Below are 11,885 nucleotides of genomic sequence, written 5' to 3' on the forward strand. Positions count from 1 at the left end.
CTTCAATATGAAAAGTTCCTTAAGGAAATTTCATACAAAGTAACTTGTTTATTAAATTGATGTTTACCTCAACCTTATAAAAGGTGACCATAGCCCCTCTCTCTCTCTCTCTCTCTCTCTCTCTCTCTCTCTCATTAATCTAGAAATGAAAAGGAGATGAGTGATATTTACCTCATTTTCAAACGACTTCATTTGCTTTGGAGCTTCTTTCATTACACCGTCTTTTTTTTTTTCCAACCACGACCTAATCTGACTCTTCTTCTGGCATGCGCGGGCCTTCGTTTTCATTCCTCTTTTTTTAAGTTGATAATAAACATGTTGTGCTTTGGATATTCCCATCGACCTAATGAGTTGACACATTTGTTGTCGAAGTGAGTGTATGTGTATATATTGGGTTTTAAATTTATAAAATCATAATCTATCGCAACTAAACTAATACACATTACAGGCAGTGAACCTGACCATGTAGCAGTACAGTTTTGGTAAGACCAGGTGTCGATTACATGGAGAATGGGAATTGAATTCAGATAAATACAAATGCTAATTAAACTATAAACAAGAATATAAATGAGGAATTTTGATTCAATTCAACTAAACTAACAAAGCTAGAGAATAGATTTGGAGACATAAAAGATAAAGATGTTTTCACTTAGATTTTGATTTCGCCGTCAGATATGGTGGATTCCATTTGAGTGCAATGAATATTAATTAACATTAATTATCTTGATCTGATTAACTAAATTATATAATTATAAAGTCAATTAATACAATGGTCATGCAATTAACTATCTAAACAATTATAATTAAGTTCCTATTATGAGAGATTTGATATAAGAATTAACTTCAGTGGTCATGAAAGTCAATTATTAGCTTAAGTTGTTAACAAATGTTTTCTTACATATTTAAGTTTACGATTCTATCACCTAACCCTAGTTTTTGTCAAACACTAGTCTTAACAGTTTGGTGTTCATAAACGAATTAAGATTCAAGTTAATACAACTATATTGGTATTGGAATAGTGTCTAATGTCATAACTAATTGGTAAGATTATCCATTAATAGCAGGGTCCTTTTGGGGGTGCCCTCAGTGATCCAAATAGTATTTGAATGTTATTAGAGAGAAATACAAATAGTTCATTACTTATTCATGTGATGATTTTTAGTTTGAAACTAGTTTGGAACTAATTAGAATTAATCCACAATTAATTTGTGCTAATTAAAAGGTGTAAGGAATGAATGTTAATTGTTCAATACTTAACTAGCTGGAACATTATAGATCCTTATGGAGGTGGACTAAATTCCTAAGGATGAGCCCTTGAATTTTCTTCCAAGGCTATGGACAGGGAAAGGAATTGAATTCTTGATTATGGATTATTTAATTATTCAAATACGCTTTCCTTTCAAGCAACAAAAAACTATAAATACCCCATCCGCACTCCTAGAATTCGTCCGACTCTACTATTTTAGAGTTTCTCTTCTCTCTTGATTAATCCTTAGTCAATATATGTTGTTCTAAGGGTTAATTTGTTACGTTCAATAATTTCGTATTGTTGGGTATGAACCAATAAATGCAATCTACTTTGGTTGCTATCTTCCTTGGCTTGTTGGAATTCGATCAATATCAAAGCTTCTTCAAGCAAATTAGTTTTGCTAAAGGTTAGAAATTTATATCTCTCTTTTAATTGTTCATATTATTTAGGTTAAGATCCTTGTAGGTTTTAGTTGATTACGCCTTAGATTAAAATTGTTTGTTTATGATGCCATGTAATAATCTATGAACTATATAGAAAACTTATTAGTAATATCAGAGCATTGCTTAAATGATATTTGCACTACATAAAGCTTGGAATTAAATTGTCTTTATCATGTTCTTGAGAAAAATCGAAAATAATGATATGATTAGGTGTAAATCAAAATTTTGAGACATTGTGTTGAAGGCCTCAACAACAATTTTCTATTTTGTTTTTTCGTGCAATTTTCATGTTATATTTTCCTATCAATCTTAAAACATAATTTGTTTGTACGAAACAGACAATTGAAAAAGAAAAGAAATTCCTTTCTGTTTTATGATTATGGTTCGTACCAAAATGAAATACAATTTGTTTCCCTTCACGGTTTTAGATTTTGTTTTTAGAAATAGTTTTCTAAGATGATTTCTGATTTTCTGTTTGGTATCAATTAACAAAACGTTTATTGTTTTTTGCTTTTGTTTTCAAAAATCATTTTCTAAAACAGATTTTAGAATCACTTTCTGGAAAAGACACCCCTCAACAGTTTAGTTATTAATAATCTTGTTTGGTTTTTATTAAACTGTTTAATATTTTGGTTCTATTAAATTGTAGCTTTCCCTTTATAGCATGACTGATGAAAGCACTCAACCAAAGTCTACTGGTACTCCTAATTTCCAAGGAGCTCCAACAATGACCATGTTGTTCAATCATGTGGAGAAGTCAAAATTTTCTCGGGCTGCACTTTAACAGGTGGCAGCAGAAGATGTTCTTCCATCTAACTACCGACATGGTCATCGTTGGAACTCCTTGGGAATTAAGAGTACCAGTAGGCTTTGGTTGAGACTTGAGAGCTTTCAATAATCATACTACAAAGAGAAACCAACAGTTTTAATAGAACCCAAAATGTCTTTTCAAAAAAACGATTCAGAAATCTGTTTTAGAAAATTATTTTTGAATACACATTAAACGATTTATCGTTAATTGATACCAAACAGAAAATCAAAAACCGTTTTAAAAAAATGATTTTTGAAAACATATCTGAAATTATAAAGGAAAAAAAGTGTTCTCGTTTTTGTAAGAACGTAAGCAGAAAACATAGAGAATTTTTTTTCTTTCAATTGTTCGTTTTGTACCAACGAATTTTTTTTAAGATTGTAATGAAAATATAACACGAAATTTGCATGAAAGAACGAACTAGAAAATTGTTGTTGAGGTTTGGTGTTTTTAAAACAAATTCGTCCAATTCGAGTATTTGGTTAAAATGATGAGTTGTATTAGAAAGCACAATGCAAACTCTTCTAAGTGCATTCGTGGGGGAAGTGTCAATTAAAATCTCGACACAATAAATCCTCCAAAACAAAATGATTTGCTCAAGAAATGTCTACAACAATATCGCATCACATAAGTATTTATGTAAATGTTGTTTATGGAGAATATATTGCAAACGCAACACCAAGTTTATGAGATTTGTAAAACGATCAAAGTCTAAGGATTCTTGTTGATATCATTTCTTCCATTGAGGCAACCTCTGGATCCGCACCTGCAAATGTAACAGAAACCCTAGTTACAAGATTTCCAGCTTCCATGTCCAATAAGATGAAGATAATTTCTCAATGCATACCTTGCCGGAGTTTTCCTTGTTTCCGACTATGGTCTGGCAAGCTAACCTCCATGATTCCGGTTTCTGCATAAATAAATTACCAACACATTTATTAGGTATGCACAGCAGGTTCGTCATCGATGCTAATAAACATGAGAAATGAGAAACGAAACCTTTTTCAAGTATTTGAGTTCTGTATTTGTTCTCTCATTTAAAAGCTCCTTTCCTTCTACAACCTGTAAATGTATTATAAGAAGAAACAAAGGAAAACGGATTAATGAAATTTTGCTACAAGATTTACCTCGACGATGCAAGTGCCACAGCTTCCGCCACCACCGCAGTTCATTACCTTTCCCTTTCCAAAACAAATTCAAACTCGAATGCTCGATTATCATGGCACAAGTCATAAATGCAAGTTTCTCTGTGTGTTTTGTGTGTGAGGATGCGAATTGGTATGGTGTAAACTGTAAAGTAACATACATACGTGCCGTAGAGTTCGATTTTGTTATCCGCCATTATTGTTCTCAGGAGCTTCTCTCCGCTCGCTGCCGCCGCTCTGTCCACCGGATACTTCCCATCGTCACCAGGCTTTGGCTTCATTTCATCACCAACGACATCATAAAAACTAATTTATTCATAAATTGCAGCACAAAAATATGATTGATGAATTAAAAAGTAAAATGAATGCCAATGAATTTGAGTTACCCCCAAGAACTCGAGCTCGATTTCAGGCGTGGTTGTTGGTGGTTCTTCGGTAGAATTGCTGACGGCAAAGGACAACGTTGGTCTCTTTCTGTTGAAAGATACGAGGGAATTTGAGAAGCCACTGCTACCAATGGTGATCTCCGGTGATCGGAGGGGCAACGGGGACAAATTCACGGCGAATGCCATATCTTCCTTCTTCGGTTTTGCTTGTGGTCTTTCTGTGACCACACTTTTCTTTTTTTGTAAAGTATTTGAAAACTTTTGCGTAAAACCCTGGACTTATAGATAGCTGTAAATTCGCCCTTAATCTTATGAAAGTTCTCCCATAGACCCTCAATGTTAGTAAAGTTGACACTAATTGCCAAACACCAAGATTTGGTATAAAGGTGTCAAAGTAGTAAAATCTCGAGATGAGTCTAGTCAATGCTATATTCCCATAAGGGTAGTATGGCTACGGAGTGGGAAAGATTTCTTACATACGTGGAAGACCATTTACTAAAAACGATTCCTCCCGTCTTATAACTTTGTAACTATCTGTAAGTGAGACTGTGCTTCCTCACAATCGTTCTCATTCCTCCTCTCTCTATCTCACTCTTCTTTTCCCCATTTACTATCAACTTACTAGTAAAACACCATTTCTTAAGGCTAGTAAGAACCTAATGGAGTTGATATTTGCTGATGTAGTCATTTTTTATGTGTAAATATCCTCTATCCATTCCTTTTAGCCTAACTAGTTGTGAGATTCTTTTAAATCTAAACAGATAATTTAAATCAATAAACAAAAACAAATAATTAGGCTTTAGTATAGAAATCTTAAAACTAGAAGAAAATTTGCATTAATAAAAAAGTATATACATTTATTACAAATATTACACTGTATGAATTTAATAAAATAAAATAAAAACCATAAAGTGACATATGGAAAAAAAATTATTTAAAATAATTACAAAATTATATGTAGCAAAATGAATGAGAGTATAATATATAGCAAAAAAATATTTTTATTTATTAGAGTAGACAAGAAAAAATTTTGGAGACCAACTTCAAATGGATAAACAAAAATGATGTTTATTTCGTCGAGTCACTAAACTTAACACAAAATTAATAAAACCGGATATCAATCTCTATATTCGACGAAACATTATTATATCATGCAAAAATATTTTTATTTAAAATAATACATTTTTAACTAGTTTTCTATTTTTTTAGAACTGGTTTAATTAATGTATTAGAGTTTGTAATATTAAAATACATTTTTAGTGTAAAATTTCAGTATGTATTGCAAGTTTAGAAAGGTTTAAGTGTAAATTCTATACAAGTATAGTGTCAAAGAGAGTTTTAGTGTAAATTTTATAATATAATGTAATTTTTAGTGTCATGAAGTTGATCCGAAACAACCAAAATAGTCGTCCTTGAAATCTTAGGGTTTTTTTTTTTTTTTTCTTCTGACTTATAAAAATTTGTAAGGACATCTTTTGCAATGAAACCATGCCATAATAACATTTTTTGTAATATGATTCGTTTTGGGACCCAAACAAAAACAAAATACAACATACCACATACAATTTTTACAGTTTACTCTTAATTAATATGATTATGAGATTTTAATTATTACGAGCGATAAATCTTACTCCAAGGAATATTGAATACACTGGCCGTGTTATTGGGTTACATGTTAAGACCACAACATATATTGATACATGTGAAAGATTGTCGAAATGCAAGTCTCAGAAGTTACATCTTATGATCTTATTCTTATTATGATACAAAGTTATGCACACTTTATACCAACCGGAAATTCACAATATTATAGCAGTTTAGCCTCGATCTCCTCCAAAGTCAACCCCTTTGTTTCTGGTACAATGAAGAAAATGAAAACCAGAGACAACACTGCTATCCCTCCAAATATGAAGAACAGTACTCCAGCCCCAAGCAACGTCTGAAAAATAATTATAACAAACACATTTAAAAAAATAGGAAAAATATAATCATTTAAAAAAAAAAAAAAACTTTTTTTTACCTCTAATGGAGAAAATGCAAATGTGACAATTGCATTGGCGCCAAAATTCACGAGGACTGCTATACTTAATCCACGTCCACGTAGGCGTAATGGGAAGATCTCGGATATCATTAACCAACCAATGGGACCAAAAGATATCTGCAAATTAATATTTTTATAAATTTATATAGAAATGCAGTGAACATTAAACAGATACTAATTTATTTAGTAATTTATATACCTGATAACATCCAACATATAGAAGCAATGCAACAACAGCCACTGTGGGTATGTTACCAAGGTAAGTGTAGAATGATCCCAACAGAAATAATGAGACTACCTGCAACGTAACATAACATGATATATATATATATATATATATAATTAATTAATTTTTAATTACAACTTGTGTAATTTGAATTAAAATCTTAATGTGTAAAATGATAATGAAAAATTACGATGCCAGAAACTCCGCCAAGAAGCAAGGGTCTCCTTCCTACTTTGTCAACAACCAGAACAGCTACACCAGTCATGATTAACTGCAAAAGGTAAGGAGACGAAATTATCAGTTAAGAATCTTAGGGTGGAATTGGAATTCGAGATTCCATTCCATTGTGTGTTTGGTTGCCAAATGGGCGGAAATGAATTCTGTCGGATTCCTTCATGTTTGATACTCTCACCATTCGTAATTCAATTTTGTTCTTCATTTTTTTTTATTAAAACAACAAAATACCCTGTTTATATATATTGAAGTGGATAAAACTAAAAATAATGATTATTTATGAATTCCATTCCATTTCCTGCCAACTAAACACGTGACAAATTACAATTCATTGAGATTCCATTTTGTAGGGGAGGATGGAATCATGGAAGGAATTGAAAGACATTCTTCTTTCTATTTTTTTTCCCTTAAAGATGCCAAAATGCCCTTATTATGTATATAAGTAAATAAAGATTAAAAAAAAACAAAAAAAACAAAAAAAAAAAAAAACAAAACAAGTATGAGGGAAAATTTAAAATAATTTAATTCTTGTTATGAATTTCATCTATATGCTGCCAACCAAACAAGTGACAAATTATACTTCCTTCAGATTCCATTTCCTAGGGGTTGATGGAAGGAATTCAATTCCATCCTTCCTTTTTTTAAGTAAAACACAGAAATACCCTTATTATATGTATATTGAAGTAAACAAAAAAAATTTTAATTTATTATAAGCAGAAATTTAAAGTTATTTAAGTTTTATTATGGGATTCCTGCCAACCAATAGCATGACAAATTCCATTCCACAAACCAAATACTGATGAAATATCTTTGAAATTTCAAATATGTACTATTTACTTTTGTGTGTGTGTGTGTGTGTGTGTGTGTGAGAGAGAGAGAGAGAGAGAGAGAGAGAGAGAGAGAGTCCACCTTTAACAAACCAAGTAGAATGGAAGCCCTTGTTGCATCCGAAGCAGCAGCAAACCCTGCAGTCTATACAATCATAGCAATTCAGGAACAAAAACATTTTTTTTTTAAAATTTAAAAGGATAAAAAATCAAAGGTTTCCAAATTCTATCTTCTTTTATAACACCAAAAATCAACAATCATATACCTGGAAAATCGATGCAGCATAGTACAATACGCTAGGTTGACCTGTTATCTGTCATACAAGAGTGACACATGTCACACATCTAACCTTTGAAAAAAGAAGCCAATGCCCTTCAATGTAAATTTACCTGCTGGAACAAGACTAAACCTGCACCAATAATCAAGGCTTTCAAGCATTTCCCCTGAAACATCTCCCCAAATGTAGCTTCATTTTCCTCACTGATATAAGATAATTCAACAAGAATCTCTTCAACTTCTTCAGATGCTGAGTCATCCATGGCTTCTTCACCTCTAAGCCTACGTAAACAATATATCGCGTATTCACGTAGGTCCCGCATATCACCTTTTCCTTGTATTGCACGTAGGAGAATCCATCTTGGTGAAGCAGGTAGCCACCACATTCCAATAATCATAACTACTCCAAAAGGAGTTGCAGTTGCATACATATATCGCCAACCACCTTTCACATCCACCAACAGGCTTCCAACCACATAACCTAACTGCAATAAGATGAACATCTTTGGTTTGATGGAATGGAATGGCAAATGATAAACAATAGTGATATTTTATTATGAAAGATCCCAGAGAAAGATGAGCTACTTACAACCATTCCTGACACAATGAAAAATTCTTTGAGGGATATCAATCGACCTCTTATTTGACTTACAGCTGTCTCAGCAATGTACATTGGAGCAGCATGCATTGCCTACATAGGAAAACAGCTGGAATTATAAACATTCTGCACCATTTTGCTTCATGTTAACATAAAAGGAATCCTCATAAAAAGTATTAATGTAGTAGTATGGTAGCTTCATATCTTACCAATCCAATGCCTATACCATATACAATACGCCCAACCACCATAATTGCAAAATTAGGTGCGAGTGTTGTTATCAGAGCACCAATAATATATGATGCAGCTGACACCATCAGCTCCCTCCTCCTTCCTTAAATAAATACAAACTCAGTACTTATTATCAAGACAAGTAATGGTAATGGTAATGGTTATGAATCTGAAACTTGAAGTCTTCAAATTAGAATCATTGCTAACCTAGAAAGTCAGCAATGTTGAAAGCCAATATGGAACCAAGCAAAGCTCCATACAGTGAACCACTGGTCTGTGATGACCCAAAGCAAGAAGAAAGATTAGTTGTCTGTAATGTGAAAGAAAAATGCATGGAATTAAGGAGTAAGGAATTTATACACTTACAATGAGACCAATTTGCACAGAGGACAAGTCATACCATGAGACACCACTGGATGTAGGTGACTGCAGCATTTTACAAATACAATACACAATGAGACAATGAAGAAACAGAAGAGATAGATCATAGAGGTAGAAATGAAATCACTTTTATAAATATTCACTAAAAACTAAAAAGATACCTTGATGTTGATTGTAGCAGAAGAGGTGGCACCGATGTCAAAGCCATATAACAGGCCTCCAAGAGCAGGGAAAAAAAATCTGAGATTATTGAGTCATTCATGGCTATGAGAAATTTATCACTACTATAATGAAAATGAAAGATTGATGATGTAGATAACTCTGGCATTTTCTATCACAGAAAAATAGTCACTCAAATAAATGACACATTAGTTGTCCAACTGAAAGACATAAAGGCAGTACAGCACACCCTCCATGTATTAGTTACAAAAACTTATAACCAGATACTTTTCCTCTACACATAACAAAAAGAGGAGAATTAATATTCTTCCAATATTGAATCACTATGTTCAGATTCAGAATCAATACAACAGTGTAACAATTTAACACCCATGTTCACCTATTGGTATTGTTTTGTTACAAAGTTCATTATATCTGTCAAAATTTATCCAGTAAGCTACAGATGCAGCAATTAATCGGAATTTAACACATCTGCCTTAAATGTGGATGTTGGATGTGTTCTTTAGAACCTAGGAATAGTAACTAGCACCTCAAATTTTGCAATTGTGTATTGTTGTTTTCGGGGAAAAATTCCTGGGATACTGAGAGTTTTCTCAAATCTTAACATCAATTAAAAAATGTAATGAAGTCAACACAATCTGGAGATCTTGTTATTCGGTTGAAAACAACACATCATGACCTAAATAATTAATTAGCCATGGCCTACAAAATATAGACCCTTGCTCTGTCGAATCACTAAACTTATACCACAGGAAAAGTTCAAAATCACAATAGCATCTGTAACAGCAGCATAAACTTCAAAATCGAAAACGTCATATAGATACATAGATCAAAATACGAACAACATCAAATTGGGCGGTTTGTACAGAAGAAACTTACGGAAGAACAGCAGCAGCTACCGAGTACCTCTCCGAGTGACGTTGACCGTTGAGTAGACGCACATCAAGGCCCTCAATTTCACCGGATGACTTCCCCGCCTATAAAAGTATAAAATCTCTCACAAATTCCACCGTCATATAGAAAAAGAAAACCTTACATGTGGACCAAAAACAAGTTTACGAAAATAATTTCATGTAAGAGACCTTGCCGATGGATGAGAACGTATGGTGCTGGTGTTCGGGATCGGTGGTGGTTGTGGACGCCATAGCTATGCAGCACGTAGTAGCAGCTTCCTAACAGGAAATACAGTCAAAAAAGAAAAATAGCGGCTAACGAATGAACTAGAATCCAAAAGGGTATATTTGACAATTGGCAAAATATGGAAACATTTATGGAGAATACCCGGGGATGGAACTAGCATTTATGGAGAATACCCGGCGATGGAACTAGCATAAATTTATGGTATGACAATTGGCTGGAGGTGGCCCATTGATCAATATCATAACGGAAGGTGAAAGGAATATATATATGGGCTATCCAACAACCTTATCGTGCATCAGTTTTGCAATAATCATAGCTCGGGATGGCCTTGGGGATGGGGAGTTGGGTTTCCTAATATCCAACTCCAGGGTCTTCCTAGTCTTCAAATTAACAAAGATGATGGGGTTTATTGGCGGGACTTTGAAGGAAGGGGGGTTGAGTTCTCTCCTACTCAAGTGTGGAAGGATATTAGGATAGTTAGCTCGGTTGTTTCTTGGTATAAGGTGGTTTGGTGTAAGCTCAGTATACCAAGCCATGCTTTCATTCTTTGGCTAGCCATTCATGATAGGTTGATAGGTTGATGACTCGGGATCGAATGCATATATGGCAAAACTCGGCGAACCTCAAGTGTTTGTTTTGCAAGATGGTGCCCGACTCGACGACCCATTTATTCTTTGAGTGTCAGTATTCGCACGAGGTTTGGACTAAAGTGTGCGATATGTGTAATATTTAATTCCCGGATCTCAGATTGAAACAAATAATCGAGTATCAAATACCTCGCCTTCAAAGTAATCACATACAAAGAGACATTGAGAAACTTGCTCTGGCTGCCACGATCTATTTCATTTGGAAAGAAAGGAACTTTCGTCATCACAATTGAACCACAATTCCCCAAGCTAAACTTGTGACTTCTCAACTCTTTAAAAACTCAGTTATGTGGAGTTCCCCTCAAATGGTCAGCCCCTATGGAAGATGTGTACAAAAGATGGAAAATCCCAAAGCCTAGCAATTGGCAGCCAATCAATGAGAATGGCTATGGTACTTAATTTCGTTTACGGGTCGTGGTGTATTTTCGACTATCTAGTTTCATGGTTTGTAGGCTTTATGAGTATAAGTATTTTTCTATGTAATTTTCTTGCTTATGATGCGGTTTGGGATCCAATAATTGGACTAACTCTATGCTAGTGGGTTTGTCCATTCTAGTTTGTACTATATTTGTTATATTTTTTCTTTTTAATGCATTTACTTGAGGTGTTGCCCTCTTTTCCCAAAAAAAAAAAAAAGAATCCAAATGGTAATACCGTCATTGACCATGTAACGCCTGTGTTTCTGGGCTTACCATTTTTATCAATGTAATGGTCTAGGTTAACCTTTGTAACCCGTTTTAAAATAATAAGATTATATTATTTGAGTATTATGTGTTTGGTGCTTAATTGCTTAATTATGTGGTTCGATTAATTAAGAATAAAAATGAGCGTCAAAATTTAAGTGTAAAATAAACTTGATATCTTTAGATAATGTTGTAGTAGTTGAAACAAGGTTTCCGAAGATATAAAGAATGTTGAAATCCGAGTTATAACGAGGAAGTTATGACCTGTCGAAGTTTCGCGACAGAACCGGCACGACACAGCGCGACGTAAAAAGTGAATTTACGTTAGAGCAATATTTATCCTTAGCAATCTAAATGAAAGTCGTAGAGTACGTCAAACCATGAGC

At 33.7% G+C, this 11,885-nt stretch overlaps 3 protein-coding genes across 4 annotated transcripts; 1 reads left to right on the forward strand and 2 right to left on the reverse strand.

Annotated features, from left to right (window-relative positions):
- Positions 1–3,074: 3,074 nt before the first annotated feature.
- On the reverse strand, positions 3,075–4,268 carry LOC144999790 (2Fe-2S ferredoxin-like superfamily protein). The gene is made up of 6 exons (XM_078958952.1): positions 4,035–4,268; positions 3,810–3,923; positions 3,631–3,684; positions 3,503–3,565; positions 3,351–3,413; positions 3,075–3,269 (listed from the first exon to the last, which is right to left on the reverse strand). Exons 1-6 carry the CDS (start codon positions 4,218–4,220, stop codon positions 3,234–3,236), a joined length of 516 nt encoding a protein of 171 aa, XP_078815078.1. The 5' UTR covers positions 4,221–4,268; the 3' UTR covers positions 3,075–3,233.
- Positions 4,269–5,661: 1,393 nt separating this feature from the next.
- LOC145000859 (D-xylose-proton symporter-like 2) lies at positions 5,662–10,389 on the reverse strand. 2 transcript variants are annotated; one of them, XM_078960152.1, is made up of 15 exons: positions 10,311–10,389; positions 10,112–10,201; positions 9,909–10,006; positions 9,011–9,089; positions 8,835–8,894; positions 8,676–8,742; positions 8,447–8,571; positions 8,229–8,330; positions 7,753–8,124; positions 7,629–7,676; positions 7,445–7,507; positions 6,492–6,572; positions 6,275–6,373; positions 6,055–6,192; positions 5,662–5,973 (listed from the first exon to the last, which is right to left on the reverse strand). In XM_078960152.1, exons 2-15 carry the CDS (start codon positions 10,172–10,174, stop codon positions 5,842–5,844), a joined length of 1,527 nt encoding a protein of 508 aa, XP_078816278.1. In that variant the 5' UTR covers positions 10,175–10,201; positions 10,311–10,389; the 3' UTR covers positions 5,662–5,841. The 2 variants fall into 2 exon arrangements, with proteins under 2 accessions (XP_078816278.1, XP_078816277.1); XM_078960151.1 differs by lacking the exon at positions 10,311–10,389 and having other exon boundaries at positions 10,112–10,295.
- Positions 10,179–11,542, forward strand: LOC145002310 (uncharacterized). Its single transcript, XM_078961606.1, has 3 exons — positions 10,179–10,187; positions 10,427–10,747; positions 10,903–11,542. The coding sequence occupies exons 1-3, from the start codon at positions 10,179–10,181 to the stop codon at positions 11,047–11,049; spliced, it is 477 nt and encodes a 158-aa protein (XP_078817732.1). The 3' UTR covers positions 11,050–11,542.
- The last annotated feature ends 343 nt before the right edge of the window (positions 11,543–11,885 follow it).

Source organism: Lactuca saligna, chromosome 6 (assembly GCF_052625555.1).
Source record: "Lactuca saligna cultivar CGN05327 chromosome 6, ASM5262555v1, whole genome shotgun sequence".
Classification (NCBI taxonomy): Eukaryota; Viridiplantae; Streptophyta; class Magnoliopsida; order Asterales; family Asteraceae; genus Lactuca; species Lactuca saligna.